Source organism: Apiospora marii (genome assembly GCF_038362585.1).
Source record: "Apiospora marii strain CBS 49790 chromosome Unknown utg000013l_segment0_segment0, whole genome shotgun sequence".
Classification (NCBI taxonomy): Eukaryota; Fungi; Ascomycota; class Sordariomycetes; order Amphisphaeriales; family Apiosporaceae; genus Apiospora; species Apiospora marii.
This window is the reverse complement of record NW_027117384.1, coordinates 2661004-2686673: the sequence shown is the minus strand read 5'-3', so window position 1 is coordinate 2686673 and position 25670 is coordinate 2661004. Positions and strand designations below refer to the sequence as shown.

At 54.7% G+C, this 25670-nt stretch overlaps 6 protein-coding genes across 6 annotated transcripts; 2 read left to right on the top strand and 4 right to left on the bottom strand.

Annotated features, from left to right (window-relative positions):
• Window positions 1-464: 464 nt before the first annotated feature.
• Window positions 465-4598, bottom strand: PG985_015943 (multidrug resistance protein; the record flags this gene model as incomplete). Its single annotated transcript, XM_066835709.1, has 1 exon — window positions 465-4598. One exon carries the CDS (start codon window positions 4596-4598, stop codon window positions 465-467), a length of 4134 nt encoding a protein of 1377 aa, XP_066676912.1.
• A 2697-nt stretch (window positions 4599-7295) lies between these two features.
• Window positions 7296-8249, top strand: PG985_015942 (uncharacterized protein; the record flags this gene model as incomplete). The annotated part of the gene is made up of 1 exon (XM_066835708.1): window positions 7296-8249. One exon carries the CDS (start codon window positions 7296-7298, stop codon window positions 8247-8249), a length of 954 nt encoding a protein of 317 aa, XP_066676911.1.
• Window positions 8250-8927: 678 nt separating this feature from the next.
• PG985_015941 (ubiquitin-protein ligase BRE1) lies at window positions 8928-11461 on the bottom strand (the record flags this gene model as incomplete). Its single annotated transcript, XM_066835707.1, has 3 exons — window positions 8928-9101; window positions 9156-10967; window positions 11330-11461. 3 exons carry the CDS (start codon window positions 11459-11461, stop codon window positions 8928-8930), a joined length of 2118 nt encoding a protein of 705 aa, XP_066676910.1.
• Window positions 11462-12863: 1402 nt separating this feature from the next.
• Window positions 12864-15050, top strand: PG985_015940 (uncharacterized protein; the record flags this gene model as incomplete). Its single annotated transcript, XM_066835706.1, has 1 exon — window positions 12864-15050. The coding sequence occupies one exon, from the start codon at window positions 12864-12866 to the stop codon at window positions 15048-15050; it is 2187 nt and encodes a 728-aa protein (XP_066676909.1).
• A 1235-nt stretch (window positions 15051-16285) lies between these two features.
• PG985_015939 (UV excision repair protein Rad23) lies at window positions 16286-18057 on the bottom strand (the record flags this gene model as incomplete). Its single annotated transcript, XM_066835705.1, has 7 exons — window positions 16286-16411; window positions 16470-16988; window positions 17050-17373; window positions 17489-17568; window positions 17634-17706; window positions 17847-17894; window positions 18040-18057. The coding sequence occupies 7 exons, from the start codon at window positions 18055-18057 to the stop codon at window positions 16286-16288; spliced, it is 1188 nt and encodes a 395-aa protein (XP_066676908.1).
• A 1737-nt stretch (window positions 18058-19794) lies between these two features.
• PG985_015938 (uncharacterized protein) lies at window positions 19795-21225 on the bottom strand (the record flags this gene model as incomplete). The annotated part of the gene is made up of 1 exon (XM_066835704.1): window positions 19795-21225. The coding sequence occupies one exon, from the start codon at window positions 21223-21225 to the stop codon at window positions 19795-19797; it is 1431 nt and encodes a 476-aa protein (XP_066676907.1).
• Window positions 21226-25670: the final 4445 nt, after the last annotated feature.

Genomic DNA, 25670 nt, shown 5'->3' with positions numbered 1-25670 from the left:
GTATGGCCTCGCCATCGCAAACAAGCGAGCAAAGCAAGCAGTAAGAGCATGTGAGTGTGCGGTGCGAACGACAACGACAACACATAAGAAATATTTGGAAATGACCATTCCCTCCAGTAGACTGGGAACTGCTATCACGGCACAAGTATTCCTTGACCGGACCTCGAATTGCTTCGGGGGAAACAAATGAACCGACCGAAATCTAGGTTATCAACCAATCAATCATGCCACGAACGCCGTCAATGATGCAATCTCCCCCCCTCCTTTCCTCATTCATACCAGTGTTGTGTGATGAGGAATCCATCCATCTTCCTTTCGTTTCCGTGTGTCCATAAGTCGCCATCAGACTTTGTCTATTCGTAGAAAATTCTTCTTGGGGAAATCATGCAAATACGCTCTAAGCGAGGAAATATCATCTAAAGCAGAAAAAACAAACCGCAAATGCCAAGAGGAAGAACCCCCCTTTATCGGTTCTTCTCCAGACTCTGCAAGTTGACCAGCTCGGCGTACCGGCCGTTCTTGCGCATCAGATCCGAGTGAGTACCCTCCTCGACGATGCGACCCTGGTCGAAGACGTAGATGATGTCGGCGCGCTGGATGGTGCTGAGGCGGTGGGCCACGGCGATGGTGGTGCGACCCTTGGCGGCCTTGTCGAGCGCCGCCTGGACGACGTGTTCCGACTCGGAGTCGAGCGCGGACGTGGCCTCGTCGAGCAGCAGGATTTTGGGGTCGCGAATCAGCGCGCGCGCAATGGCGATACGCTGCTTCTGGCCGCCGGACAGCAGGGTTCCCTTGCTGCCGACCACCGTGTTGAAACCGTCGGGCAGCGACATGATGAAGTCGTAGATGTTGGCCTCCTTGCAGGCGAACTCCACCGCTTCATCCGTAACCTCGTGGTTGGCGCCAAGGAGGATGTTCTCCTTGATGGAGCCTTGGTAGAGAGTGGGTTCCTGAGACACGAGCGCAATGAACGATCGGTACTCGTTGACATTTAGGCTGCTGATTTCCTTGCCGTCGATGTATACGCCGCCGACAATCGGGTCGTAGAAGCGCTCGAGCAGAGCGATTGTCGTACTCTTACCGCAGCCAGATGCACCAACCAATGCCACGTACTGGCCTGGCTTAACGGTAAGGTTCAGGCCTCGCAGAACGGGCTGCTCAGGACGCGTAGGGTACCGGAAGTGAACATCACGGAACTCAATGGTGCCATCCACAGACTCGAGACGCTCGCCATCGGTGGACCAGGTGTCAACGACGGGCTTCCTGTCGAACAGGGCCTTGAGCTCAGCAGCGGCCTGGTGCGCTTTACCCATGTCGGGAGCGAAGGAGAAAACGGATCCAGCTGACTGAGCGCCAAAAATGATAGCCGAGAAACAGACGAAGAACTGGAACATGTCGTATTCATGCTTGCCGATCAGAGTTCCTCCGTACCAGAATCCAAGAGCAAAAGCCAAGAACAGAAGCGACTGGGACGCCGCATACAGAATACTGGACTTGAGAATGGACATCAAACTGGCACGCTGCTGGGCAGCCAGGGCGGTTTGGTATTGGACCAGGACGTCCTGCTCTCGGGTCAGAGAGGCAACTGTTCGGATGGCAGAAATAGCCTCGGAAGCATATGACGCGGACTGTTCATAGGCAGTCTTCGAGCGACGCTGGAAGTGGGCGAGCATGTAGAATCGGAAGAAACCACAGCCCAGAAGCACGGGAATAGTCGCGATACAGACCAGGGACAGCTTCCAGCCAATGGCAAGGGCCAGAACGAGGGCAGCCACGAGTGTTGTGCTGACCATAAGCAGAGTGCCCAGAGTAACACCGCTGATGCCAGCCACGTGAGTCGTTTCAGTCGAGAGGAAAGACGTCAAAGCTCCGGCGGTGTTGGAATCCTTGTCGAAGAAAGCAATATCTTGTCGAAGCAGGGTGCGGAATGCACGATCGCGGACTCGGTGAATAAGACGCTCGGAACATCTGGCGAAGGCAACTCCTTGAGCAATGAACGCAATCAGTTGGACGAAAGCCAGCATCAGGTACATGGCACTCCAGAAGTCACTGTCCTTCTTGAGCTTGCCATTGGTCGCAGGGTTGAGAGGAACACCGAGAACCATGATCTGCTTGGCGAAGAAGTAGGCCTGAGTTGGGTTACCGCCACCGCAGATGATAGCCCAGAAGCAACCCCAGAGCATGAGTTTGGTCTCCTCGCGGTTGAAAGAAGCGACCAGGCTGATGAGTGTCCACAAGCTGTACTTTTGCTCCACCTCGGCGGTCTGGCGGCCCTTGAGGACCCTGCTCGAGGCCGAAGCTTGAGTGTTGGATCGGTTCAGTTTCTCCCGGATGTTGTCATCGGGGTCTTCCACGTAGTCACCGTTCCTGACAGACGCCTTGCGGATGAGAGTCTCCTCTTCTTCGTCCAATGCCTCCTGTTCCTCAGCCGAGAGTTCATTGACCGCGGCGATGTTCTGAGCATTAACCAGGCTAAAGTAGGCACCTTGCTTCTCGAGAAGGGCACTGTGTGTGCCTTGCTCGATAATCTTTCCTCGGGACATGACCACAATGTTATGCGCATCTCGGATCGTAGACAGGCGATGGGCGATGGTGATAGTGGTACGGCCCTCAGCGGCGACTTCCAGGGCAGCTTGCACCACGCCTTCAGACTTAGTGTCAAGCGCACTGGTGGCTTCGTCGAGCAGGAGAATCTTAGGATCGGAAACAATAGCTCTGGCAATGGCAATACGTTGCTTCTGGCCACCAGAGAGGAGGAAACCCCGTTCTCCAACGTTGGTCTCATAGCCTTCAGGAAGACCGGAAATGAAGTCGTGAGCGTTGGCCTTCTTCGCAGCTTCGATGATAAGTTCCTTGTGGACCTCGTCGCTCTCATGCTCATGCTGGGTGCCGATCAAACCGTGCTTGATGTTGCCGTAGATGGTAGTTCCGAAAAGTGTGGGTTCCTGGCTCACCAGAGCGATGTTCTGGCGAAGCCACCTTAGGTTTAAAGTGCTGATGTCGTGCCCATCGAGATAGACGGAGCCACCGACAGGATCGTAGAAGCGCTCGACGAGGCCGACGATGGTACTCTTCCCGGATCCAGAAGCTCCAACCAGGGCGGTCGTTTTGCCAGCAGGGATCTCCAGCGACACGTTGTCCATGACGACAACGTCGGGACGGGACGGGTAGATATGCTTGACATTTTCCAGACGGATAGTACCCACAACGTGGTCCAGCTTTTCGCCGGAATCGGTAGTGGGGTCCAAAGGAGAGATACGGTCGATGGTATTGTAGATCTTGACAGCAGCCGCAACAGCCGTGCCGAAGGCCTGGATGTTAGGTGCGACGTTTCCGAGGTTGAAAGCACCGATCATAACCGACATCATGATGATGAGGATCTTGGAGAGGGGCACGGCTCCGTCGATCAGGAACTGGCTTCCGACCCAGAAGGACAGACCGTAGTTCATGTACAGCACCCACATCATACCGGCCACCATGCAAGCGATGGTTGCCTTGACCTTGAAGCCGTAGCGCTCGGCTCGGATCAGGTGCGTGTCGTATTGCTTGGCAAGGCGATCTTGTGTGCCGAAAGCGACAGCGTTGCGGATCGAGCTAAGGACCTCGTCCGCCACACTCCCGCCGAGCGCATATGCTTGAATGGAGTGCTTGTTGTACTTGATGATGAACTGAGATCCGGTGCCCATGACAAGCATGAGCGCAACCACAGTCGACAGCAGAATCAGAGTCAGCTTCCAGTATTCGATGAACCCAATGACAAAGGCCGACACGAAAGTAGCCACGGCCGTCAACGTCAGGCCGACCTTCTCGGAGATACCATCTTGAATCAGGTTGGTGTCTGCCGTAATGCGAGTAGTTACCTCACCAGCGCCAAGCTTGTCGAAATAGCCGATATTCTGCTTCATGCAGCTCTCGAGGTAGTGCTCGCGAATCTTGGCGCTGACGTGCTCGCCCGTGTAGATGAAACCGACAGTGGCGACGTAGATGGTGACGAATTCTCCGATAGCCAAGTAGATGAAGTAGAGAACCAGCGAGGTCATTTCGTCCATATACGCTTCGTAGGTGACCTGTCCGAGAAAGTAGCCCTGGAAAGTCCCCTGCAGGTTTCCGAAAATGACCGTCATAAGAGGCAGCGCAGCACCACCACCGATGGCGCATATCGAACTGACGAACATGATGGTGAGATCCCACTTATCGGCATACCGATACAGGATGCCGACGCCGGCTTTGACCTCGTCCGTCACTATTTGCCTCCGCAGAATCTGAGCCTCATGAGGTGGGAGATTCCTGAACGGATCGCTATCCTCTTCTTTGGCAGCCTGGACGGTCTTGGAGTCGGCCTTGGCCAGGTGCCGTCCTGTCTTCTCCGAGTCGCCCCGACTGGAGTTGCGCTTAGAGCGTGCCCCATCGGTCAACTGCTTCTCGTTCTCCGCCGCGATGTCCCCCGGGACCTTCTCCTGGGCTTCCTCAGCCATCATCCTGTGAGCGTGTTCAAAGGCCCTGTAGTCTTCAAACGAGTCGTAAAAGATCTCGGAAGCCCTGTTAGACGGCGGCTCAGGCAAGGGCCGGTCAAACTTGGTGAGGTATTCCTGCGACATGGTCAACGACTTGCACACGCGTAGGAAGTTTGAGATGGAAGTTGGGGAGAATGGTCAAGGCGACCTCGCACAATCGAGGAGGAACAACAACAACAGGAGGGATGGTCGTGGCTCGAGACGTGAGCTCCCACCAAGGGAAATATGGCGACGAATCGCCAAACCCTTGGGCGAACTCAACGACGACATGCCACTTCCATGAATAGCAGCAGCAGCAGAAATAAACTCTCCGTGATGATGAGATGCAGAAGCGTGACAACACGCGGCGATCACTCGTGAAAGTGGGGGTGGGGCTTACCTCAAAAGCAAAGAAACCAGATTAAGATTATTCTAAAAAAGACAATATAGGCGAAGAATAGTATCAGGTTAGTCGTGACTGAATCATCGCAGGCACGGAGAACTCGTTGGCAAGCAGGATTGTCACGAGCAAATGGGCCGACGGTCTATATGATGAAACTCTCAGGAAATGTAGTCGCAACCCGGGAAGGAAGATTATGAGAAGTAATATGGGTGTAATGCCTCGTAGGTGGCGGAGAGAGGAGTGAGAAGTAGACCTGTCCCTATTTTTTTCTCCTTTGGTTTCGGGTTCGGGCTCTTGATAGTGTTTATAACTCCAGCAGGCATTTCGCCGTCTTATGGTATGGCATACATACACCCTTTTCTGGTGTCGATGTGCATTACTTTATGTAACCTAGGCACGGAATTCGAGGGTTCCGCGGCGGTGTCGCGTCTGGGGAATGGGGCCGGTCGCTGTAGCGCTGTAGAACTGGAATTGCTAGCGCTCTGGGAGCTTCTTTCACAGCCGAGCTGGTCCGTGTCGCTGGGTCCTGGTGCCCATAACCTTCCCAAAGTAGGAAAGCCGCTCGTCGAGTCGGCTGGCCCTTTGATTACTCCAAGTGGTTGCTGTCGTGCACTGTAAATGAGATATCCATTCCTACCACCAGACCCTCCGAGCGAGATCTCGTCGGGCCTTTACTCTGTGCTACTTGGCAAAGCTTGATGGCCTTGCTCCTGTAACACTGATCATCCGAGATCTTGATTGGCAGATGCGCGACCAGCACAGAAAACCAAAGGCAAGTCAAGTCAGGTCGGCGCCTGGCTCCTTACCAAGGAGCCAAGGCGATGACAGAAGTTTCTTCCCAGATCGTGATAGTGCCTCCCATCATTGATCTATCAGCTGCTCGGCTAACCGGGCAGGGATCCGATCTGAAGTAAGCTTCTAGGTTCTCCAGAGGCTTACGCTTATGAGTGATAGATTCACCGACGACCGACGACGAATTACCTTACCTCCTGGCAGTACTTTATTCTGACTAGGCATGTGTCGTTGCTGTCCTGTAAGGCTTAGGTGGGTAGTTCAGGATTCGATGGGAATCTTGACTCACTCGGCGTACCAACGCAGTATCCCAATGGGTTTTACTTGACACCGAACTGCTTGTTTCGTGGACTGACCCGATAACGTCAGCCCAAAAGTCACCCACCGAATATGGCTCTATCTTTCCCACCCTCGACACAACCATCTCGGGGTTCGGGTCCATGATCAAATAGTCAGGAGTCAGGGGGCGGATGGGCTGTAGGTAAGCGACATACTAGCAGACGGAGTTCGGGTTCGGGTTTGCTTGCGCCTTCCCGTAGCGTACATAGCGAAGTGGATGTGGCTCCCAATCGTCGCATTTGTTTGCCAGCGGCCCCCTCCTCAGCTAATGCATGCATGTGCCATCTTTCCGTATGCAGGTGATACAATAAAAAAAAGGAATATTCCTCCAGCTTATGACAGCCTGGCCCTTGCTCGGAGAATTCCCTACATCGCAGCTCCAGCACAATAAGAGGTCATCATGGAATCGGCCTTGGCCCTGACAGAGCAGATCATGTGCAGAATGTTTGCAACCACACAAAACAAAAAACCCCTTGCATGAAACGTTTCTTCGAGTCATTCGTTTAAATTATATTCTAGGTACATGGTAACATCATGTAGGTAAATAATTGATGGAGCCCTGCGAGGCATGTACGTCCGATCTGTCAGAAGGATCGGGCCCAACTCACCAAGTGCTTGATCGACAGATCATGATAGCAGTCTTCCATGCATACGAGGCTGGCCAACGGATGAGCTGAACATCGAGCTGAAGGCGTGAAAGTGGATTGCAGTCTTTTCAGCCTTGCGCCCAAGTGGCGACGCGACGTACTTGTAGCGAGTAGGCGGGCAGGCAACAGCATCGGCTCGACATGCATCGTTGAAGTGACATGGAATGACCCAACCAAAAACCACGAAATAACTGGAATGAGTGCCAGTTGTCCTCGAGCCGAATTCGCCTCACCTGCATTTGCTAGCCACCTAGGATTTCGCCTCCCATATTTCCAGATATTTCTCTTGCCTACATCTTTAGCTCCTGGCACACATTTCGATAGAGCAGAAGGACCAGAGTAGGCGACTGAAGATTGACACGACAAATCCTCTTGGCACTGCATAGTTGCCTTTTGCACCCCTCGTCACATCCTTGTGCATACCCCGCGAAACCTCCAGCAGCTTCCCAACTTGCCACAATCACCAATCACCGAATTGGCCAACTCACCAACCAACATACCACAACGGCTCGCTCCCGACCCTACCCGCCGCCATCGTAATACCCATCCCGAAACATTTGATCTAGCGTCGTAATACGGGGGATAGCGGCTATCGCTTCACTCCAGCAAACACCTAACAAAATGCATCTCCCCCTAGCGCCCGCCGCCCTCGGCGCGCTCCTGCTGGCGACGGCGACCCCGGCCCACGCCGCCCAAAAACCCAAGAACGCCATCCTCCTCTCCCAAGTCAAGACCCTAACCCTCCGCGGCGCCGGCGCCCAGACCACGCACCGCCGGGTCCCCGCGATGCCGCAGCTGCAGTGCCAGTCGTCCAAGTCCCTGTGCCGCCTGCACGAGATCGACGTGATGCGGTGCACGAACCAGGGCGCCGCCTACGAGACCGAGGACATCCAGTGGTCGTGCACGGCCTCGCTGCCGCCCGAGCTGAAGCTGGGCGGCACCGAGGTAATGTGCGAGGGCTACGCCGGGCCCGACGACGACTACGTCCTCAAGGGCAGCTGCGGCGTGCAGTACCGCCTGGTCCTGACCGAGGCGGGCGAGAAGCGGTATCCGGACCTGGCTGGAGGCGGCGGTGGCGGCGGCGGCTGGAACCCGGACACGGGCGGCATCGACGCGGGCGGGATCCTCTTCGGCATCTTGTTCGTCGGCGTGCTGGCCTGGATGGTGTACAGCGCGTGCGTCAATGCAAACGGAACCAACGGAGCTGTCCAACGACGTCCGCGAGGTGGTGGTGGTGGTGGTGGCGGCGGCGGCTGGGGACCTCGATTCGACGACGACAACAACGACCCGCCGCCGCCCTATAGCTCAAAACCCCGTTCGTCAGCACAGCAACAACAGCAGCAGGGCTGGCGCCCAGGCTTCTGGACAGGTGCCGCCTCGGGCGCTGCTGCAGGTTACTTTGCCGGCAATAGGGGTAATCGACAACAGCAGCCGCCACAACGCAACTATGGCTCGGGATGGGGTGGCGGTAGCGGTAGCTCCAGCTGGGGCGCCGGACCATCCTTCTCGAGCTCGAGTTCGAGCTCATCTGACAGACACGAAAGCACGGGATTCGGCGGTACAAGTCGCCGATAACAGTGAAGACGACGTAGACAAACCTGGGAACGACAGTGATGGGGCATAGGCGGGTGAACAACCACAACAGATGTAACGATTTGACGAAGTCACGAATTCAACCAATTCCACAAGCGTTCAGTTCAGCAGATGATCACGTCACTCTTTTCTGGGCCAAATACAATCACAAGTACAAATACAAACGAATTGCATTGGATATCTCAAGATTGTTTGTCAGGTTGGTTGGTGTATTCCTACAAAGCAGGTATAGACTGCTTCTCTATCCTGTGCGCCTGTAATTCCTCATGGCTCTGATTAAGAGCAGGAGAGGGTATATGCCCGCAAGTCCCCAAAAAGCCCTTACAGCATCCCGCCCGGTATCCACCGAGGGCCTCTGTGGCATCTGGGGAACTCTTGCTCAACTGGTTCGTAAAGATCTGTCTCCTCTCAGCGCTCCCTCTCTTTCGCTTCGGCTCCCAAGCTGGGTGGGTATCTGGCATAGTGCAAAAACTTTCCCAAGACACAACAAGCATCTTCAGATGCGCCCGTGCCAGGCAATAAATAGCCCATCCTTCTTCTCAAGACAGAAACGGTCGCTAGGCTCAATACTATGTACAAACACTCATACACCTCGGCATATACTATACAGCACATGTTTCCCCGGTCGTCTAGGTCGGTCATGGTCCGTCGTGTGTGGGCTCAAAGATGCACCGTCATGATATCGTTGCGATCGAAAGCCCTGGCGCAGTTGGGACATTTGCGCATTCGGTTCGTCAAGCGGTCCTCGGTACATTCCTTGCAGAAAATATGGCCGCATTTCGTAAGCACCGTGTTCTTGAACCGGTTTTGACACACCGAGCAAGTGGCAAGTTGCTACAAGGTTGTTAGTATATGGTGGCTCTTCATGGCCGTGGTACAGTGACTTACTCGTAGCATGTCTTCTTCCTCGGAGGAATTGCTCATGCTCTTGACCTTCCACTTATCCCGGTCCTTCGATACGTGATCGACCCGCAGCTTCATCTTCTCATTCTCCGCCTCCAGAACCGCTGCACGGTCCTTAACCTGCGAGGCGGTGGCGTCTTTGGATTTCGCCAAGGATGATAGCTCGTTGACTTGATTCTTCAAAGAATCGTAACGACGTAAAGCCTCGTTGCTAGACGTTTCGAGTCGCTTGCTTTCCGTCATGATGGTCGTGTTGGTCTGCTTCAGGTCTACAAGCTGCTTCTCCATATTGCCCAGGAGCGTGCGGTGCTGAGCCTCGTTCTCCTTCAGCTGGGATATGATGTCGGAGCTCTTGTTGTTTTGGGCCCGTAGACGCTTGATTTCCTCGAAGTGGATATCCGTATTCTTGCGCGCATCGAAATACTTCTGGTTGGCCTTGGACTTTTCGGCGATAGCCATAGACAGGCGTTCTTCCAGCGCCTCGAAATCCATAATCTTCTTGGTCGCAAGGCCCTGGTACTTTTTGACGGCTGCCGTCATAGCTGGGAGCTCATCGTTAATCGACTTGAAGTCCTTCTCCATTTTCTTGTATTTCTCGCGGAGATCTTCAAGACCCATCTCTTCAATATCCGGACGTGGCGTCATATCCACATCTTCGCTCGGCTGCAAACGTTGCAGTTCTGATTCCAGTGCAGTGATACGGTCATGGTTGGCAGCCACAAGCTCCTTGAAGTGGTTGACAGCTTGGCGCTCCTGATCCCGTTGGGACTTGAGCATTGTCACCTCGCCATGCAGCTCGTCTCGTGCTGACCTTACTCGGGCGAGAGCAGTTTCAGATTGCTGTAACTGGTCCTCAAGGTCCGTCGTCAGGGCTTGCGCTTCGTCCTCCAGCTTCTTCTTGTACGTTTCGCGCTCGACCTTGAGCTTGTGGCTGACTTCCTGGAGTTTCTTGTTTTCCGTGTCCAAGTGGTTGACCTTCTTGACCAATTCCTCGTGCTGGTTCTTCAAGAGCTTGAAGAGGTCGGTACGCGAATAGTCTTCGTCAGTCAGATTTGTGAGTCGGATTTGGAGATTGGTGAGCTCCTCTTGGATAGTCTTGTTCTGCGCCTGAACCGTGTCCAGCTGCTGCTTGTGCTTCGTAGCCTCGATCTTAGCTTCTTCGAGAGCAAGCTTCAGAACTTGAGCATCTCCATTCGACTCGCCCGACGACCCATTGTCTGCATCTGCGCCAGACGGACGCGCCGTTGCGCTGGCCATAGCTTGCTGCTCGAGTTTCTGCACCTGGGTACTCTTCACCCTATCAAGCTTCCGTTCAGCCTTAAGATACCTAAGCGTAGCGGTGTTGAGTTGCTCCGATGTATCATCCTTCTCCGAAGCCAAACGATCGAGTTTGACGAGAAACTCTTTCTGGTTGGCAAGCAAGGTGTTCACCTGTGCCTCCAGGTTGGTAATATTGGGCGCGACTTGACCACGTGCAGCAGAGAGGCGGGAAAACAAACTGTCTGTTATGGTCTTGATGGCAGCTGCCTTGTCGTCGAGATGCGCTTGAAGCCCTTCGACATCCTTGAACGATGTATGGGTGGGAAACGGTTGCTCTTCGCCAGGCTGGTAAGGAACCTTGTTCTCGGCCAGCACCGACACTTCTTGGAGAAGCTGTAACCACCATTGGTCCACTGTCCGCAGATGGTCATCATGGTGAGCCGAACGCTGTTCCACCTCTTCCAGCCGTGTCTCTAGAGTGCTACATTTGCGCTTATATTCCAGCATCTGGCGGAGTATCGCGTCTTTGGTGTATTCCTAATAGTTCCGATTCTGTCAGCGCTTCCTCCCTTCCATGTCTCCAAAAGGTGCGACGTTTAGCGTGGTATGTCGGGTGGACGTGGGTATCTTGGCAATCAGGAATGGCAGGTGTGTTTCATCAGAGGCAGAATAGATGACAGCGAAGGCTGGGCATCAAGTCTGAAATTGTGAGTATGAATCAGGCCATCATGACAGGAAGCGAAAGTGACAGGCCGTCATTATTGCGATACCGTGCCAAAGATGAGAACAGAGCCAACAGGTAGGGAAGTCATGCAATGCTCGTGTGTCCGGCAATCGCAATGAGGCACAAAAGTGTAGTCGAGGGATTATTGGGGTGCAGAAGGGAGATGGCAACATACCTCGATCCAAGCCTCTTCCTTCATGTCGGAGTCGTCCTTGGAGTGCTTGCTGCTACCATTCACGGCTTGGCGTTTGCTGGGAGGGCCAATATCGTCGGCGCCGCTCATGGCGGGTCGCTTTCTGTCCTCCATCTTGGCCAGGGAAGACAGAGGTGGAGAGGATTTGGCAGAAGACAGAGGCATAAAGAAAACGGCGATAAGGGTCGACGGGAAATCAGACGGGAGCGTCAAAGAAGAAGGTAGGGGCGGGAGAGATTAGGAAGGATCGATGTCAGAATGGATGTATGCAGCAGTTGGGTTTGCTGTTGTGTTGACGTCGGAGAGAGAAAGAGAGAAGAGAGAAGTGTCCAAAGGTCGGGATTGCCCCCGTGACCGAGGGAAATGCGAGGCGTGGTCGGTGTCCTGCTCAGCGCGCGATTCGACGGTGTTGACAGGCAATAGTGTCGGTAAAAGCAGAAGAGGAAGAAGAATGATCCTTAATCGACTTGAGGGATGATTCGTGACCGCATCGGGGCTGGTCAATCGGTTGGGCAAGGCAGCGCAGGCTGGGTGGGAAGGAAAAACAGGAGAGGAAGATGCGGTAGCGTGTAGTGTCCTTCGCAGCAGTAGCCGGGCCCTTTGCTGATTAGATGTTCCAGGGAAAAAAGAGTGAGTTGAGGATTCAGCAGCAGGTATTGATTCAAGCCAACAGACCAGAAACTCAGCAGCACAGCACGCAGCCCGACTTTCCATGGTGGCGCTAAACCGTAACTGGCGACGCGGCGTTCAAGGAGTCGAGGGGGGCCCGTGCCACGCGATTTTACTGACAACTTGACTGTCGCGGTGGGGCGGCCTTTTGGGTCTTGATTGCTGAAGGGGGGTCCTGAGGCATAAGAAATAAGGGACTGTACAAGCTAGCCTGGCCCCCAGCCATCAGTAGAGATCTTTCGTGTATCCGTACCTCAGCTTAATCAATTGCCATTGTCAAGCTGCGAAAAATTGATTTCAAATCTATCAAGACAATCATAGTAGGACATGTAGCATATCCAAACTATCAGGTACCTTTTGAAACCTCGAGGACCGACGGTGGAAAGGGTATAAGCAGGTAGTCGGGAATTGCAGCTGGATTGTAGTGACGGTGTCAGTGGCATTTTATTTCGGGCAGGCTGCACGCTGCAGTAGATGGATATTGATACAATAAGTGGGGTCATGGGCCTTATCGATTGAAAACTGCCCGCTATCTGGCTGCGAGAGGTGACTACAATCGACCAAACTACTCCACCAATTCTTTTTATCAGCAGTCAATCCATCCCACCAGCCACGCTCGATTCGCTGCCGGATTGCTTTCTTTACTCGCATCCTTTGCTGCCGTTCGTCGTGAACCTTGGAAAGTAAACAAGCGCCGAGACTGCATCTTCGATGCTCTGCACTGCGTACCGGCGACCAGTCAACCCTTGGTAAAATGTGGTAGCATCTTTCGCCTTGGCGACATACCTAAATACACACACCACCAAAACCAACCCGATTCAGCAACTTCCATTGAACCTCGACCGAGATGAGTTCCATGCTCAAGAAGAAGGGAGGCAAGCTGGCCTTCAAGCCGAAAGCCAAGCCCCCGCGTAACGCAGAGCCAGCTTCGACCCCAGCATCACAAACGCCTGCAACCACTGAGCCTTCGTCTCAGTCACAGTCCCAGGCTTCCACGCCTGCCCCGCCTTCGGCGACTGCTACAGCCCCTACGGCATCAACACCGAGTGCTTCTAGCAACGAGAATGCCACACCAACAGTACAGGCGCCCAAAGGGAAAGAGAAAGGGACCGTGCCCGATTCTACTGCTACGGCCGCTTCAAGTACGACGATCACCAAGCCACAAGAACCGACAACGGCCCTTCCAGCACCTACACCAGAGCCTGCAAATTTACATCCTCCTGCAGCACCGGAAACAACAGCAAGGCCACCCCCGACTCCGAGCGATCAACCTATCGAGCCTCGTGATACACCGCCGGAAAAGTCTAGTGCGTCAATCGATCCCAAGCCGGCTGCACCCGATGCGTCAGCCAAGCAGCAAGGTGGACATGTACAATCTGCAGTGCCAACACCGACACCCAGCCAGCCAGCAGTTACTCCTGCGGTCACTTCCCGGGCCGGGCTTCTAGCTACCCCTGCGCCAGACGGGCTCGTTACGCCAGCTGCAACACAGCCTCAGAGTACTCCGGATCACAGGCCAGGTTTGGCAACTCCGGCTCCAGATGGGCTCATGACGCCAGCTGCGACGCAATCTCAAGACACCACGAACCACGCAGCATCTTCTATCGTCGCAGAAGCTGCTCCTAGTTCTCAGCAGGTGCCCGCACCGCGACGAAATCTTCCGTCTCCTCCAACCCTTCCCATCGCAGAAACCATCGCAGCCAGCGCAGCTCCTGCCGAAGGCCAACCTACCGAGGCCGGCCCGTCGACAGCAGAACCCAAGAAGAAGCGGCAATATCGAAAGCGCAAGGCTCCTGCTGCAGAGGGCGAGGAAAACGGCGAGGCTGCTGATGCAGCCCCAAAGCCGAAAAGGCAGCGCAAAAAGAAGGCCGTCCCGGAAGAAGGCGCAGAAAATGAAGACGGCCCCCCCGCAGCCCCCAAGCCTCGACGACAGCGCAAGAACAACGCAGCCCCGGTCGAAAATGGAGAGGCAGCCGCTGCTCCGGCAGAAGATGGGGTACAAGCTGGTGCTGCCGCGCCCAAGTCGTTCCGTCGCCGACGGCGGGAGCCCACCCCTGAAGATGCCGAGAACCAAGAGATCGACCACACGACAACCAAGATGGCAGATATCACGCGGGATCTTGGTATTGGAAAGAAGTTCAAGCATGCGGACGCAATCCTCGAACGACAGCGGGAAGCGCGGCGCAATGCGCAGATGCGACGACTGGAGCGGAAACAGCGAGCCAAGGGTCTTATCCCCGATGAGCCCGTAAACGAGGGCGGACCCGGGGCCGGCGAAGCATCCGGCAACGGTGCTGACGGTACGCCCGCGCCGGAAGCTGAGCTGCCAGCCGCCATGGACGACGGCGGTGGCGTCGAGTACGACATCATCGACGGCCAGATCGTGGTGAACCAGAACTCCCTGACGGTCAACCAGCACGCGGGCCAGGACTTCACGAGTCTCGAGACGGTAGAGGAGGACGAGTTCACGAACCTGACGACGTCGGCCTCGTACCTCCGTCCCTCCAAGGCCTTGGGTACGAACCATTGGTCGGACGAGGACACGGAGCGGTTCTACCACTACCTCAAGATGTTCGGCACCGACTTCGAGACCATCTCGCACGTCTTCCCCGGCAAGTCGCGGCGGCACATCAAGCTGAAATTCAACCGCGAGGAGAAGGCGCGCCCCAAGCGCATCAACGCCGCCATCATGGCCCGCGGCGCCAAGAAGGTGGCCATCGACCTCGAGGACTTCAAGTCCCAGTGGCGCGGCGAGGAGTGGCAGGAGCCGGATAATATCCGGGCGGACCAGGCGCGCGTCCAGGCCGAGTACGAGGAGCACCTCGAGGAGCTAAGGCAGCAGAGGCGCGAACTGGGTCTCTTGGACGACGAGCCGGCTGCTGCTGCTGCGGCTGAGGGTGGTGACGGAGAGGGCCAGCAGGATGCGGCTGAAGGAGAGGAGGGGGCTGTCGGCGATGGCACTCAAGAAGATGGGGGAGTAGATGAGGCTGTTGTCCCTGCCGGTGTCGGTGTCCCTGTCGCTGCCGAGGCATAGTTGATGTACTACTCGTTCTCTTGGCGATGCCGCCAGAGGAGAGAATACATTCAGCCAACACCAGCCACACACACACACACGAAAACAAAAGCCTGCGGAAAAAAACAATTACTTTTTGATACCCACTTTGCGCTTTATACTTTCTTTTATTTCTCGAGGAATCTTTACGAGGCAGGCAGGGCAGAGTGGCTCGGCGACGTCTGTCAAGTTCTCTTCTACGGACAAGGGGCAAAGGAGTCAACACAAAACAAATAGGGGAGAAGGGGACGAGAATCAAGAGAGGAAAGGAGACATTTTCAGGTCGTTCGGCGTATAGCGAGCGAGCCTGAGCCTGACTGAGCCTGAGACTAAGCTGGGCCGAGATCCGGCTCGGTTACCATTGTGCAACCGTACAGGGATACTGTGTTTTATAGAACGGCGATTTGTATAATATGATGAGGAGAAACTTGCAAAATGCGGGGGTTCTCTCTTTTCTTGAGAAGCAATGGGAATGAGACCATGAAAGTCACTGCGTTGTGGTTAGCATAGACAACTGGAAAGGGCGAGGCATATCTGTGCCAACTCCCTAAACTTCTCCCAGATCAATGATACACGTTCGTCCCCTTGCATAATAATGCCTTACCCTGAACATCGACAGCAAGAAGGGGTACAGATTTAATCAAGCCTCTTTCTGTGTAATGGTGAGCTACATCACCATAACTGTCGCCGAGCATCACATAAAAACAAGCATCGCCGACCGTCAAGTATTTTAAACATAGTAGGGGTGTCCTTTCTTGGTATGTTTTGTGATTCTGCTATGAAGAATTACCAGTAGCGGGTCCGATGCAACATTTGCAAACTCCCTTGTTCGTGTGCCCCCATACGCCCCTGGATGTGGAGGACAGACTCGAGAAAACGAAGCCTGAGAGCATAGAGGAAAGTATGGTTTTCATCATCAACTCGTCCTTCGTAATCAAGTTGATCGCTGCTATGTCGGTAAAATCTGACCATCTGTCAAATTTCAAAGCCGGATTTTTGTTTCGTAACGAGATATGTAGCTCCATGCTCAGAACAACGCTGAACCCATATGGGAAACAAAGCGCATCGCCGATGACATAGACCCTATTCAGAGCAGAACCCTGCCGTGTGTGCTACGCACATCAATGTTGCATGAACCCGGGCATCGACCAGAAGAGAGGATATCATAAACACCGCCGTGTGAACATTCATAAAGCAATGAAACAGGTTTTCAAGCCTTAGTTTTGGGCCGGTTCGTCATCCTCGGGCTGGTCGAATAGGAGGTTTGCGGCCAGCTCCTCGTTCTTGTCGCACGCGAAGTAGGCCTGAATGCAAGCCTCTTGGCTGAATCCGAGGCGAGTCAACTGTGTATATCGGTTAGCATTCAATGTCCCGTTGGCCTAAGAAGACTGTCCGACTTACTCTCTCAATAGCATCACGCTCCTCCTCGGTTACACTAATAGCCTGGGCTCCAGGGGGCAGCGCAGCGTCATCCTCGGCATCCTCGCCTAGCAGTTGCAAGAACTGGTTGGGATTTTGCGAGATGAGCTGAGCGAGCTGTGGGTTGCCGGCACCGAGTTGCTGGAGGATCGGCTCGAGCATGCCGGGTTGTTGCTGCACGATTTGGCGGAGCTGCTGGAACTGCGCATTGTTGCGCAGGAAGTCCAGGTTGCCAAGATCACGGTTGGCATCACCACCAGCGGCAGCTGCGGCGGGGGCAGCTGCTCCACGGGCACCAGCACCGGCACCGGCACCGGCGCCTCCACGGCCACCGCCCTGGGCTTGGGCAGCGAGGTCGAACAGGTTGACGGGGGCGCCCTCGTCACCGGAGGGTTCGGCCGCCATAGCGCTGGCAATGGCGGCGGCATCGGCCTCGGGTGCGGCGGCCGCCTGGCCTTGGGACTCGGCAGGAGGCTGCTGTCGGGCGGTCTCCGGAATTCCCTATTTTCACCTACAGTCAGCCGGATGGTACTCAGAACACGGGTATGCGAGTAAGACTAACGTTCAAGAGGTATTCGACAGCTCGGTCGGGGTTGTGGAAAGCGGCACGCATGGCCGCATCGATCTGAGCGCGCTCGAAGCCCATGGCCTCCATGTTGGTAATGATGCTTGCGCGTTCAGCACCCATGGCCATGGCATTGGGATCGTGAGGGGCGGCTCCGGCAGCAGCAGTAGCGCCGGCCGGGGTCGGGGTCGCAGGTGGAGCGGCGGAGGTAGCGCTTGAATGCGAGGGGGCAGCCGGGGCAGCAGGTGTGGCAGCCGGAGCGCGAGCCGGGGTCTCGGGGACAGCGCTGGAGGAAGCAGCCGGGGCGGCAGCGACCTTAGGCTAGCTCGGAGGTCAGCCTACGTACGCCATAAATTCCACGATAGATAGCAAAGATGGCGATAAACGCGGGGCTGGACATGTGCCAAGTGCACAACACGCAGCGGGGGAGTCATACCTTGTTCACCATGCATACAACGAAGCCCTTCTCCTCGATCTTGTACGTCTCGACGGTGTCCTCATCTTTCAGGATCTTGCCTTGGAGGATGTTAGCTTCTTTCCCCCATCCGATGCCACAGCCCGAACCCAAGCGCCCGACGTACCAGAGTAGATGAGCTTTTGGGACTTGGGATCCCATCCCTTCTCGTCGGCGATGCGCTGCTTGACGGCAGAGACCTATTGAATTTTTCCATCATGTCAGATCGGTACCATCCAGCGCGGGGTCAATGGTTGGCGCATGCACTCGAATATTGTGCGCGATGTTGGTGGTGGTGGTGGTGGTGGTGAGGTCGGTGACGTGGGTTGTGACGACATACCAAATCTGTCGGCTCAATTTCGAGCACGAACTTCTGCTGCTTGAGATCCTGCAAAAAAGCACAAATAAAGACGATTAGCCGCACGAACCAAGTAGGGACCGGGATGGGGGACGACGAGAGGGCGCGCGACAAGTAAATAGGGCAAACAGATTAATAGGGCAAGGGATGCTGGGTAAATTGCAGGGTGGCATACCTTGAAAGTGACCTTCATTTTGGGCAACAGTAGTGATGAGTAGTAGCGGCGGAAGTTGTGTGTTGTGTGTGCGTGGTGTTGTTGTTGGTGTGGTTTTTGGTCGGTCGTGGGGGAGAGGGTGGAATTAAGTCGGAGTGGTTGAAGATGGGAAAGTCTTCGGAATGGGAAAAGTGATGGGAGATGAATAAGTGAGCCTTGTAACCCGGCGGCGGCAGCAGCAGCAGCAGCAGCTCTCTCTCTCTCTCTAAAACCTACAACCTAGAGAGACCGACTTTGCCTACGTATGTTACTTAACCTAAGCTCCAGCAGTGTGAGGGCAGAGGTAGAGGTACCTTATTATTTTGCAGCAGAAAGATGTAGGTTAGGGACTGGATTGTGTGATGAGGCAGACAAGAGGCGGCGGGTTTATTGAATGCAAGCAGAGAAGAGCCCGGCTGCCTTGCAGACGCCCAAGCTTATTATCAATGTTTGGAGCAGTTTGATCGGTTTTTTTGCCTTTCGCGGGGGCTTCGAATCCTAGGCGGGCAACGAGCCAGTTGATCACCATCCACTCACTTAGGCCTCAGGCCTGCTCAATCCTTAATCGATTAGAGATGCCCATTGATGTAATGTTGTACCCCTCCCATACCTTCCACGCCCATCCGATACCTTCTCACCCGCCGCTGTTAGGTACATAACGTACAGCAAGCGATACGGGAAGCTTCAATGGCGGTCCAGGTGGGGCACGACCCGGAATGGATCATCACCCAACGACGACGTAGACCCTCTGGCGCCTAATTCGTTGCCTGCCTCTGCCTGATTATGTAAGTCGGTCCCGACGGAGGTCTGGTTGCTTTGGTTTGCTGTTCTTAATGGCCGGACGCCGGTAAACCAGCAAACACATCGCACAATACCTCTATCAATAGAAGCACTGCATATGCATCAAGAGACACAGAGGCAGTAGCAGCATGGTGACCACGTTCCTGTCGTGACCCCGGCTCTTCTCTAGCGACTTCTGGGGTGTGCACCCACTATGTCGCCCCGGTCCATTTGACCGTCGTCCGTCCCAACGTCCGTGGATGTTGACATTTGATGTATTATTAACTAAATCTGAAGAAGCAGCTGATTATCCCGTTCAGCCACCCCACACATATACACCCATTCGTCATATCGGACTATACCGGGCACTATATCGGATAATTAAGAAAGCTGCAAGTATAACCGTGTTCATCGACCTCCGTCTAAACAGATGATCGGACGACGTTGACTGGCCCAACTTCAACTTCAAGGTGGCGGTTGCGTTGCACTTATTCCATGTAGCACCACCATCATCACAGCACACATGGCGAAAAGGCGGTCCGGGGACTTGCAGTGTTTGTTTGGGTTTAACGATTTTACTTTCTTTGATTTAGCTTTTACCACTACAGAATACGTGGGCTGATAAGTCTTCAGGCTTTTGTCCTCCCAGATTGTAAACGCCGCGCTATCGAAAAATTTCATTGGTATCTTCAACCAAAAAAGAAAAAGGACATCCATCCATGCATGATGATGCACCTCCCAACAACATAGAAGTATTTGACAGAAAGGAAAAGGGAAAAGGATATGATGAAGGGTTGCCCCGAGAGGGGCAATTGTGTGTGTATATAAACAAGCCACGGGCTGTTTTGCCCCCATGCTCTCTCCTCCCCAGGGAGCCCGTGTCATTTCGAGGTCATAAAGGTCGTACGTAGTCTTCGTTATCAACGAGGCGTCTGCCTCATCACCAACACCACCCGCTTATTGGGTAATGCCCAATCCGCTCGGCTCGTCTGTTGTCTCGCGGTCGCGAAGCTTCCGGACCTCATATTCGGTCAGGCTTGTCCGCGAGCCCGCATTCAGAATCCATTCCGGCAGCGGGGGCGTCATTTTGCGATCCGAGTCAGCCGGCGGGGCGTCGAGGTGCTCGCTGCTTGGGGTAAGGCTTGATGCGATTGATGCAAGGCTGGGTGCAAGCGATTTTTGAATGCTCTCCCGGCTGTTGGTCCGGGACAGCGGGCTTCGTGCAGAAATCATACTGCCACTGCGCATCCGGCCAAGTGATCTCTCCGAAATCACCTTGCCGGCATCCTCGGCCGCGTGGATGCTTGTTCCGGGGGTGGCCCTCGGCGGCTCAGGGCTGTCTGTGCGGAACAGCGGGTGGATGTGAAGCTCACTTGTCGAGGCGTGGGTGGTCAGCGTCGGTGCACGACGAGCCATGGGGCTGTACGAGCGGCTGCGGCGAGCGGCGGGCCTCGGGGGTTCCAAGTCCAGTTCCAAAGGCGTGCCCGGGCTGGGGCTGCGGCTCGTGGTGGGGCTGGCTGGGATCGTTTCAAGGAATCGGGGCAGGGGCGGCGAGGTCTCAATGACGGTCTGGCGGTCTTGGGGGTCTACTGATGAAGTATCCCACGAGTCAAAGCCATATCCTTCCTCAGCGATGCTGCTTCGGTGTGCGAGAGAGTCCAGCGAAGGAGGGCGCCTTCCAACCCTGCCACTTGACGATAGTAATCGGGTCTTCGACGAGATCGGTCGGACTGCTTGCGAGAAGGAGGAGCGGAAAGAGCTCATCGTTTCAGCAGCAGACTTGCCACCACTGGATCCGGGTGGGCTTTGGAACTCTTGCGATAGACGTTCCTTGGTCACGGCGGCGCGCGGAACAGTCTGGGAGTAAGGGACGGCCTTGACTCGCTTCGTAATCGACAGAGATGAACCTCCCTCGACCGAATGCATAGAGCCGGACTCTCCATTGCGCATGTTGCCGTTGATGTGATGAACCACCACATACACCAGCTGAGCTGCGAAAGCATATGCCAGTACAACGGATCCGCCGGTAAGGAACGAGGATCTGGGCCCACCCAGAATGTAGGTCTTGTCGCTATCCTTGCCCAAAATAGCCAAGACGGCAACCGAAACGGCCGTGGCTACTACTATCAGGATCACCCTCAAGAGGAAGCCGAGACGGCTCGGTATACTTGAGTCGGCTGCCCAGGACTGGCGGAGAGTCTTGTAGAAGAGAGGAATGAGCATGAAGAAGATGAGTCCCTCGCAGGCCGCCGCCACGCTGGCTGTTATCCGCAGCGTAGGGGTTCTCCGATCGGTATCAGCGTTCGCGATGTTCATGAACAGGGTGGCCGCCGTTCCCAAGATAGCCGCGACGCCCAGTGCAGCTGGGAGTATTCGAGGTACCCTCATGATGGGAGGTAGGTGATTAGTGGGTTAGAGAGGTAACTGCAAAAGCCGATGGGCTGGCTATTCCAGTGTTGCACCTGAGTGCTGGGCGCTGGTCGAGCTTGTTATAAGTCGTCTGAGAAATGAGAAAGAGATATAGTAGTAGAGGGCGCCAAGGCTCGGGTTGGGTCGGCAGGAGTTGCGCGGCGCCAGCACGTTTGTGAACGTGGTAATGATGAGGTATCCAGGTTGCGTTGCTTGTGTGGCGAAAAGTGACAGATGCCGGCTTGTAGATGCAGGCCCAGGGACCGGATATGATGTTGCTGCGCGCAATTTTCGAGCTCGGCCAAGTAGAATCAGTCGACGAGGACAGCAGCACTATATGGATACGACCTTGATAGTGATTAATCTAGGCAGTCTTCCTTCCTCCAAGATAGACGACACTGCAGGGAGCAGTCGGTAGCCGTGGGCGTCAAGCAAAAGATGGTATATATGAGACGCGGCTGTTCTGGCAAGTCGCCGGGGGGTGGAGGTTCCGGATGGTGTCCCGACGTTGTGCGTGTGCGTGTTATTAATCGTGGGCGTTGCTAGCGAAAGCAAAGCCAGGGGGTGTTGTTGGGTATAAGCGAATGGATAGGAAGGTTTAACAACCAGATTGTTCGGAAACGAGTGACAGGAGACCACACTGGACGAAGCGGCCGCAGATGAACAGGCCCCGTTGGGTTATAAGTGAGGAAAAGAACGAGAGTGGGTGGTTGCTATGAGAGCAGAGGACGACGCAATGCGAGAGTGTGGGTGAGTGTGTATAAAAGAATGCGTGCGTCCGTCCGTGTCAAGGCATGGGTGGGTTTAATCGAGGCTATGGAAAGTGGGTAGGCTCGTCGCAGGCAGGGAGGGGGCAGTTGGGAACTTCCTGCTTCCCCGGCCACGGGCTTGGTACCGTAATTTGGTGGGCTCTCTTGGGTTGTGTGTGTTGTTTGCTGAGGTGCGACGTCGACGCGTTCTTCCCTCTCTTGTTTCCTGCGCTGGGATTGGCTGCCAATTACAAGACCACGCGATGGACAGCAACCCCGGTCCTGGTAGCCAGTAGTATTGCCAGGATTTCGGGGACAAGGGGTGTGATTGGCCGCAACCAGAGAGCAGAAGCAAATCCTGAATTCCGCTCGTCTAACGGGCTGCGTTGCTTATTGCGAGCCCTCTAATACGCTCTGCGCTCTGGGAGTCTGGGAGTGAGAGAGACGAAGTAACTGTGTGAGACGACGAGAGAGGCTAGCCTGGTGCTGGGCCTGGGCTAGCAGGGAGAGGGAGGGATGCTAGGATGCTAGGATGCTGGGATGCGTGGATGCCGGGATGCTGCTGGGATGCTAGCAGGAGCCTGAGAGCCTGGAATACCGGGATATGGCCCTTCTTGCCTAATCCGTCGAGTGGAACCCAAGTCCAAGGTTCTGCTGTTCCTGGAATCAGATCTTTCGATCTGCCTGCCTCACTTGTTCTTTTCTGGGTCGGCCGAAGCAGCCCAGGCAGCGACTGCCGTAGTAGTCGATTGCTGGTGATTTTTCTTTAGCGCGATTGCGAGATTTCGAAATCTCGTGCCGATGGTGACGCCGGGATAATCTCGAATGTAAGTGAGACACTGAGGCTTCTTCGCTCGAACAATCTCAGTTTCGACACACTATCACCGTTGATCTCTGTGGTGTTCCGGCCCGTTGATTGGCCGGTCGAACCCTCGATGGGTAATTGGACCCTTCTGTCTCGGCTTGACCAGGGTCGTGTGATCTTTGCCATGCACTTGTATAGTGAACGAATGCAGGAAACGGGGCTACCGAACGGGCTGAGCTCTGCACAGCGCGGTAAAAAAGAATGAATGACGTTTTGGAAAATGAGAGACAGGATGACGATGGTCAACAATAGATAGCTAGAGAGCGTATGTAGTGAATGTGTGCGTGTGTCGACAAGGAAGAGAGGGAAAAAATCTCTCGCGGTCCTTCCCACACTAGGGCTTCGTGAACAAGGGAGGAGTCCCTCTTGGGGGGCTCCTATTATAAACAAAAACAACCTCCTTTCACACCGTCAGTCACGTATATGCAAGCTGGAGTCCACCGTCCAGACCGTGAGCTGTCGAGTCCCTCTCTCCCCTCTCCCCCCTTCGAGGCCGTGCTTTTTTCAGCTCTCTGGTGTACCTGGTGTGACGATAATTATTATAGGGATCCAGTCACTCCACTTCGTGCCCCGGGCAGGCCCAACCCGTGCCAATGAGCGGCGAGCAGCGCACCGGAGGCATTGGGTACGGTATACCCGTTGGTATCTGCACCTGCTCGTCGCAGACTGAAAAATGACGGACCGGGGGGGGGCTTAGAGGGAGTCATTGCGCCTGTACCTGTGCCTGACGAGAGAGAGAGAGAGAGCTGCATTTTTAGCTACATGAACAGTGTATTGCCATCCATGTAGGGATCAGACCGGGCCAGCGCTGCCCAGGCTGTGCTGCTGAAGAGGGAATGGAATTGTGCGTGTGTCAAGTAGGTAGATGCCAAGGGCTGAGCCTTGCCTTGCCTTGCCTGCACCCATCTTTGGGTTGCATTGTCGCCCTTGCAGCTGCCGTTGAAGGATCGCCAAATGAGATTGAAAGTCGACAGTACCGACGTTGCAACTTTGGAACAACCCTAACCCCCCTGGCCTCCCTCCCGCGCCGCCCGGGGTATTACTGTATACCATACCTTACAAGGCCCAGAAACACCGCCCTTTCTTTTTCCCGTCTTTTCCTTCTTTTGCCCTTCCGTACATAACATAACATAACATTACATACACGTCGTCCCGCAAAACCACGTAAACCACCATGTGGCTTCATCTCCGGGCGATTGGCTTACGGCCCCGCCCAGGGGAGATCTAGCTGGCGCTGGTTGGTCGGACGGTCGGTCGGCCGGCTTCTTCCAAGGTTTTCCAACGTTTCCAACAACTTTTGAACGCATGGCATCATTTGCGGGAGGAATATGCCACTGAGCGGTGCTGCGTGGGGCTGGCTTGCTACATATTGCCATGTACATTCATACGGATACTGCCTGCTGCCCCGGTTCGGTAGTCGCGTGCGCTGCTCGTTTATCGCAGTTTCCTGGGCAGGTTTTACGGGCTTTGGTGCTTGGTGCGGGCCTTGGGTGGGAAGGGAATGGGTACCAAAGCTTTAATTTTTCTTTCTGGCCCGGAGGCTTCGGGAACGGCGACATGACAAGTGACGATTCGCCCAGAGCGACCAGAAATCTGTTTCAACGTATTGCGCCGGTCGTGCGATGGTTCGACGCCTCGTTAACCCGTGCTTATCATATCCCACGAGGGTGCTTGTGTGTGTTAGTTCGAGTGTTTGGAGTGTTTGGTACCTGGATAAATTTAGTTTTGGTGGTCTGGTAGCCTGGTAGCCTGGGAGTCTGGTAGCTTCATCGCCTTGGGCCGAGATTCATCACACATCATTACTTGTCTGAGCCTAGTGAGAGACATGGGGTCCCTGAAAAAAAAAGCCCAGCCAGCACGAACAAAAAAAAAGATGTGCAGTTTTGTGTCTAGATCTCGACGACGAACAGACATGTCGTCTGAGTTTCATCAGCACTAAAGTAGTAGTAAGCAGAAACACAGCCAAGAGGACGCAAAAAGTTTCGAGAGATCTGCCCATCTCATGATTTATTGGACGGTTTCAACTGTTCTATAGATTGTTTTAGGTTTCTCGTCCATCTTCCTCTCTCTTCTGACTGGCTGGAGGGGGTTGCAGTCCAGCGCAAGCCTAGTCGCAATAGTCTCCCGTTTACACCTTCTCATGGTCGGACGAGCTGTCCGCTGACGTTTTCGGCCATCTGAGACAACGGTGCGGGACGGATTTACTGGCAGTTGATTCGAAAGTCAATTCAAACACTCACATTCGCGTTAATGATCGGCACTTATAGGTGTGTGTGGCTCTTGTCAGAGTCAAATGCTGTTGTCTTTCCTTTTTCCCACTATGCTAGTCCTCGGTCGCCCTATAGCCGTAAACAGCTGCTGATTGGGCCAGTAGGGCGCCGCCACCCCTGCCCTTAACTGAAGAGGTCAACATTGAACTCCATCGCGTAAATTCAGCGTACAACGACGCCAACGCCAGTCAGCCGCCAGTAGTTGGGCTCTCTCCTTCTCCCTTTTAGTTGGTTTGATTAGTTAGTGCCTCTCTCATTTCGCTCTCAGCTCCTGCTTACGGACGCTTGACCGTAAGAGTCGGCCGCCGTCTCCTGGACTTGAAACCCAAGGGCCATCCTTGAGGAAAACGACAGCTAACTCGCGGCAAGCCGACGAACGTCTTCATAGCGCAATGGCAGATGTGCGCGGGATGTCTCGTGCCCGCCTAAGAGGTGATCACGTATCTTACATACAGCGCTACAAATATGGATTTTGCATGGAAAGCCGGCCCAGTATTGCTCTGGCGACGAGATTGAAGATGGAAAGAATGGAATGATCGG